General features: G+C 39.3%; 1 protein-coding gene across 5 annotated transcripts in view; it reads left to right on the forward strand.

The window, feature by feature from the left end:
* The window catches only part of ATP6V1H (ATPase, H+ transporting, lysosomal 50/57kDa, V1 subunit H), a 125,920-nt gene extending 120,297 nt beyond the window's left edge, over positions 1 to 5,623 (forward strand). For all 5 annotated transcript variants that reach the window (XM_011937593.1, XM_011937595.1, XM_011937597.1 and 2 more), the window contains one exon: positions 5,272 to 5,623. In XM_011937593.1, the coding sequence (XP_011792983.1) occupies positions 5,272 to 5,332 (61 nt within the window). In that variant the 3' untranslated portion in view covers positions 5,333 to 5,623. The remainder of the gene's footprint in view (positions 1 to 5,271) is intronic.
* Positions 5,624 to 6,906: the final 1,283 nt, after the last annotated feature.

The raw sequence follows: 6,906 nt of genomic DNA on the forward strand, positions 1-6,906 counted from the left end.
TGGAGGGCTCACTTGAGCCCAAGAATTCAAGGTTGCAGTGAGACCCTGTAAAAAAAAAAAAAAAAAAAAAACTGTGAATTTTGAAATCAGACTTGGTACCAATACACTCCCCACTAATCTAGTTGTCCTAACCTTACAACATGTTAGTTATCATTGCTAAACTCGAGTTACATATCTATAAATGGGGCTCTTCTGTACCTTTATGGGTATTCTTGTGAAGAGTACGTAAGAAAATGTATGTCAAGCAGCTCGTGCAGTGCTTAGTCACTAGCAGGCACTAAAAAATGGTACATGTTGTGATGTTAAATACTGTTTTTCCTAGGCTGAGATCAAAATACTGTAGAAAGAGTTGGACTATATAGTACTTACTCTTGGAATTCAAATGTTTTTGTAAATTAGATACAGATGAGAGAGGGCACTGCAGTTTTCATATAAACACAATTTATTTTTTCATAAAACAGAATTTTTTTTTTTTTTTTCAGTTCATAAAACAAAGTTTGTGTTGTGTCTAAATGATGATAAAAGCCAGAGGAATCACTGAATTTATAACTAAACTATAGTGAGTTAGCATTAAAGAAAGCAGAGCTATATAAATTATTGATGATTTATTTTTCCCCTTTACCAAATATAAATCTGTATTATAAACAACTATGAAGTTTATATTTTCTGAGATAAATTGTGTTTATATATTTAGAAAAGAATAGTTTGTTAATGATTTATTTTATACCAACTTGTTTTCCAAAACAGGATAGGTAAAGAGTAAGAAACATGTAATTATGACTCAGATGTAGTTTTAATGATCATTGTGACAAACCTACTGAAAGAAGTAGGCTGTAGAATTCTAAGAACATTATGGTTTTAGTTATGAAAAATTTGCATACCAAAGGAAGACTAGAGAAAACAGTACAAAAATTCTGCTAACAATGGGTTTTCTGCTTGACTTTGTGGGCAGGCAAGGCCAATAAAGGAAAATAAAAGAGACTTAGTAGTTTTCATTGATTAATATATTTGTCAGTAGAAAATCACTTTTTTCCTGTCACTAAATTACACAGCTGAAGTTACTATGTGTTCCAAGTTATGTAGGTAAAGTTAGTATGTTGAAATACTATTATAGTGTCTTCAATTACAGTTTTAAAGAAAGAAACATCTATAATGTTTCTGAGTCTTTTTTTTTTTTTTTGAGACGGAGTCTGGCTCTGTCTCCCAGGCTGGAGTGCAGTGGCCGGATCTCAGCTCACTGCAAGCTCCGCCTCCCGGGTTTATGCCATTCTCCTGCCTCAGCCTCCTGAGTAGCTGGGACTACAGGCGCCCGCCACCTCGCCCGGCTAGTTTTTTGTATTTTTAGTAGAGACGGGGTTTCACCGTGTTAGCCAGGATGGTCTCGATCTCCTGACCTCGTGATCCGCCCGTCTCGGCCTCCCAAAGTGCTGGGATTACAGGCTTGAGCCACCGCACCCGGCATGTTTGAGTCTTTAAGCAACTAAATATACTGTGATGGTGAGGCATTTGATTAGAATGGGTAATGGTCTTCCTGTTGTTTGAAGAGTTACTATAGCTAAATTAGTGCTTCCTGGTACCCTAGCTCCTAACAGAATAGAACCTAGATAGTTAGTCACCTTCAGAATGCCCCCGTCAATTCTCAGCCGCCTCAGTAGTGCCTTGTGGGAAGTGGAAGTCAGTTTTTCAGGGTTTCTTCATCAGATGTAAACTCTATTGCAGCAGTATGATCTCTTTTGTGAGCTGTTTATGTACTTGGGTTTTTAAAAAGGGGAGTAGGTTTTCAGACTGCCCTTTTTTCAGTTGCAGAGATGTTGAGATCTCAGGAGATTTCAGGTGTGGATGAAGTTCAAGAGAAGAAAAATGTTACACCTCTCAAATTTTGCATCTTAGATAGCAGAAGCACAGATTTAATGTCACATTCCTATAGATTGCTTGTACAAGTCAGGCACCTTTTGACTGTATTGTAAGTTGACATTTTATTGTATTGATCTTCATGTATAGAGAGAAAGGCTGACTCAATACCAAGATTAATTGACAAAAGATCTCCTTGCACCCTTTGTTCTAGATACATTATTATCCCCTGAGGTAAAATCTATACTAGTTTTTCCTTTTGCACTCCAGCCTGGGCAATAAAGTGAGACTCAGTCTCAAAAAATAAAATAAAATAAAATAAAATAAATAAAAGCCAAGTTCAAAGGAGTGGATTTTCCCCAAAGTTCGTATAGGTTAGGTGTTTTTAATACCCTTTTCAATGGAGCCACCGTTCAGTTCCTCCTGGTATGTTAGCAAGCCATCTAACACCCCACATGCCATAACAAACAGCAATTTCAGGAAAGCTTGAGGAGGAAATTGGATGATTCTTTCCATGAATCCTGTCTGGGCTCTTCTCTTGCTAGGCTTTTGGCATTTTGACCTACAACACTCAAGCCAGGCTCACAAAGTTCCACCTGGGGCCGCTGATGTGCAGGATCTTAGTTGGACCCTTTTTCATCTATATGAGTCCTTGCTCTTCCCCCAAATCCAAATTACATATCAACTAGGCAGAAGAAGGGAGGTGCTGATTTTTCTATGTGTCACGTACTTAGGTCAGGAAGAAGTGGATGCCTCCGGGCTACCTTGTATGTACGAAAAAACGAGAGTGAAAGCCTGGTGGGTGCGATGGCTCACACCCGTAACTCTAGCACTTTAGGGGCTGAGGCAGGCGTAAGCCCAGGAGTTAGCATCCAGCCTGGGCAACAAAAAATAAAAAAATTAGCCAGGCATGGTGGTGAGCACCTGTAGTCCCAGCTACTCAAGAGGCTAGGGTGGGAGGATGGCTTGAACGCAGGAGGTCAAGGCTGCAGTGAACTGTGATCTCACCACTGCACTCCAGCCTGGGCAACAGAGTAAAACCCTGTCTCAAAAAAAAAAAAAAAAAAAGAAAAGTGTAGGAGAGGATGTTACCTGTAATGTTTATCTTTGACCAGGAAGACAAAAAACGAGTGGAAGATGGGGTGGAAGCCGTGGCTGCATGTGTGTCTTTTCATTCTCTGCTGGAATAGCCCACCTGTGCCAGGTTTTACTGTCCTACTTTGGCCCTACAAGAGTGTTTCTTTTGTGAAGAAATAATTATCTTCACCACTTGTCTCCTAAGTATTAGTGAAGTGTGATATGGGGAACGAACTACCCTCATGCCAGAGATGGAGCAGGTTGGGAACCTGTCTGTGACCACATGCACAGGACCGTTTGTGGTAACTTACCAGTTCCCTGCCTGAGCTCCTGGAGGCTTTGTCGTTACTAGTCGTTTTTGAAAACTTACATTTAGAACTTGGTCCTTGACATCAGTCCTTCAGGGAGAGATCCATGTCTTACTGTCATTGAAGAGTGGCACAGTGTCTTTGAAGTACACTTCTAAAATGTTTTCTAAGGCTCCGCACTAAGTCGTCTAAAATTGAAATATTTGAAGACCTCTCTAAAATGAAGCATATCTAACTTCAGGCTTGATTTCTCACATATATGCAGGAAAAATACAAGATCTGGAAATTTGCCATAAATATTATTACCTCCACCATCAAGAAAACAAATCTGTGTGACCACAGATGCTCCCAAGTTGCAGGCATTCCCAGAGTAGCAGCATAGATAGTGGCTGTAAACTCTTGTTTTTCCTGTCTAACAAAGATAATAGGATGTCTTCCCTTTCAGCCTTTCCATGAAGTAGACATGACTATTTACTAAACTTCTGGTTGGAAATAAGATCCCATTGTCTGTGTGTGTCTGTGTGTGTCAGCACAGTTCCTGGTAGCACAAGAATATTAAACACTTTAATATAATATCCAAAATTAATGAGTCAGTTATAAAAACTTTCCTTGAGGGATAGAAAAGATCATAACCCACTTCTGTGTCCTAGGACGCTTCATTCAGTCTCACGGTATTAGAAAGTGAGCAGCCTTTGGGTTAGGGCGGGGGGCGTGGCACTTTACATGCTTTGGGCAGCCGGTTCCTCCTCCCTGCTGCTCTGCCACTGCGTGACATTTCCTTCTTGTCCGCATTCCCAGTGCTTCTGTCTTTTCTGTCTTAAAATCTTTGCAGCTTTGGCCTAGGCTGCAGTAGCAGGGGGAGAGCAGCGCAGGCGAAATGCTTGCCTTCTTCTGGACCACTGTGGAGAGAGGCGGAGTCACATTTACCTGTGGACATCGGTGGCCCCCAAAGGTGGTTTCTTGGTGAGGCTCACACAGTTGATAGACGACAGGCAAGAGAGGATGGCATTGACAGTGTACCTGCTGCTTGCAGCCCAGCCAGGGCCTGCACACTCAGCGCCTCCTAGAGCCCCCATGGGAATACCTGGGAGGTTATGGAACTGGAATGTAAACCTACATCTCTATTCCAAACTCATGCTTTTTTGTAAGAGCAAAACTTTTAAATAGTTTTTTCTTGAAAAGCCTCGTTTTCTTCCTAATTGGTTCTAAAACAAAAGTTTGGGCAAGTGCCTCAAAGGAAAATAGGGACAAGATTGTTTTCTGTCCTGGAATTCACAGTGGTGTCTGTGTGTACTTTAGAGCTAAGTGTGCACATACTGTGGGCGCATGCTTATTTTCTGAAGGAGAGTGCTCTAAAAGGATTGGGGACCACTGCTCTGAGCCCCAGTTGCTCTACCTGTGGAGTGAGTGCTGCTACTCAGCTCCTGGAATTGTTCTGTGGCTCTGGCCTGACCGTCTCTGTGCGGGCTTTAGACTGTGCTGGGGCAGAGTGAGTGCCCCAGACCAGTAGCTCCTGTTAGTGTGGGGACTCCCAATGCTAGTTTTGGTGATTTATTTTCATGTACTCTTGTGTCATCCCAGGGTGAAGATACACATATTCTCTAACAGCAGGACATTTGTTTTTCATTTATGAGGTCATTCAGAATCGTAATTGAGGTGATTTTGAACTTCTTAGACTGCAGAAGTGGCAGTAGCAGTAAACAAGACCCCTTTATCTGAACAGGAAAGTAGTCTTTCCCCAGGAAGTAACTACACTTCCTTGTAATCACCTGTTTGTGTAATTGTAATAACTTTACAAGTTATTCATAAAAATACAAGAATGACTAGTTTGTCGTCATAACTTGTGTATGATACATGATTTAGAAGTCATACAGTACAAGTACTTTTGAAATTTGGAAAAGTTTAATTTTGTACGACTTTATTATTTTTGGATGTTAAAGTAAGTATATATGACAGTGCATAGTGTGTTTCAATTTTGGAAGTGATTCTTTGCTATTGAAATTCTCATTCTCCTTATTTCATTCTTATTTTTTAGGGAATACCTTGGCAAGCAGCTCCAATCCGAGCAGCCCCAGACCGCTGCCGCCCGAAGCTGAGCCTGTCTCTGGCTTTCCCCTCCGCCTCGATGCAGAACCAGTAGTGGGAGCACTGTGTTTAGAGTTAAGAGTGAACACTGTTTGATTTTACTTGGAATTTCCTCTGTTATGTAGCTTTTCCCAATGCTAATTTCCAAACAACAACAACAAAACATGTTTGCCTGTTAAGTTGTATAAAAGTAGGTGATTCTATATTTAAAGAAGATATTACTGTTACATATACTGCTTGCAATTTATGTATTTATTGTTCTCTGGAAATAAATATAGTTATTAAAGGATTCTCACTCCAAACACTGCCTCTCTCTTTACTTGGACTTTAAACAAAAGTCACCTGTTGTCTCTTTTCAAACCAAATTGGGAGAATTGTTGCAAAGTAGTGAATGGCAAATTTTTAAAATCTATCGACCTATCAATCTCTATTGATCTATGTCTCTATCCAGCTGTCTGTTCATCTATATATCATCTGTGTATCTACACACACACACACACACACACACACACTCTGCAACTATTCCTTAGTGGTAGCATAGCTTTAAAATCTTAGTTTTTAACATGATACTGTGGTTCAAAAGACTCGCTTTTGGAGTTCAGTGAAAAGTTTTAGTGTTAGATTTATTTTCAATACTTTTATCCTTGGTTTTTAGTGCCTGAAGTTTGTTTTGTCTTATTACATTTTGGTTTAAGCATTGCCAATAGATATTTTATTCTCTCCCCTTTTGTTTCTAGAACCACATCCCTTTAGCAGTACATACATGGCATGCAGGTCTCCTCTGAGGCTTTTGTTTTTTTAACCCCATCAGCTGATCTCTCTGAGTCTCATTTTTCATTCATTTTCATGTTATTTTCACTTTTTATTCCTAGCAGTTCTATGAATGTTGAGTAGATGTGCTAAAGCTAATAAAACATATATTCTAGTAAGTTTTTTCTCCTATAGCAAACCACTCATAGAATCCATCTCCTGTTTAAGAATCAAAGATTGTTTCATTTTCAACATAGAAATCCTGTGGGAGAAATTAGTTAAAATTATGGATAAATTAGTCAGTGGGTTCATGTGACTCGAATGATTTTCCTTAAAGGGGTTCATGTTTGCCAGAAAAGAGGTAGTCTGATCAAACCAATTTTTTCTTTTACTAAAAGTTTAAACATTGCTTATATGTAGTTTACTTTTCGAAATGTGGGAAATCATTAAATAGAGCTTTTCTCTTAGTAATTACAGACACTGCATTAGCAGAAGATCAGTTTTCATGTTAATATATTAATGGTCTGTAAAATCTTTAGGATTTTAAGGCACTCAATTTCTAGAAGTCCTAGTAACCAGAGACACGGCCATCTTTTGAATTTCATAAGAATGCATTGATTGATTGGTGTCATAGTTTCTGATTTTAGTTTCATTTTGCATAGCCCTATAGTTGTAAAGTAGAAATCAGTGACAGTCACTCTTGTAGAAAGTATTAGTGCTTTAGTTCCTAAGAAGTGCTTTTGTACATGGGAAGCAATACTCCCATGTAATCATGCTTTAATTATTATCTTGTATATTAAAATTAATTCCCTCGAGGTACCTTTTTTCTGCCTTA

The sequence above is a fragment of the Colobus angolensis genome, unplaced genomic scaffold (genome assembly GCF_000951035.1).
Source record: "Colobus angolensis palliatus isolate OR3802 unplaced genomic scaffold, Cang.pa_1.0 Scaffold166, whole genome shotgun sequence".
NCBI lineage: Eukaryota > Metazoa > Chordata > Mammalia > Primates > Cercopithecidae > Colobus > Colobus angolensis.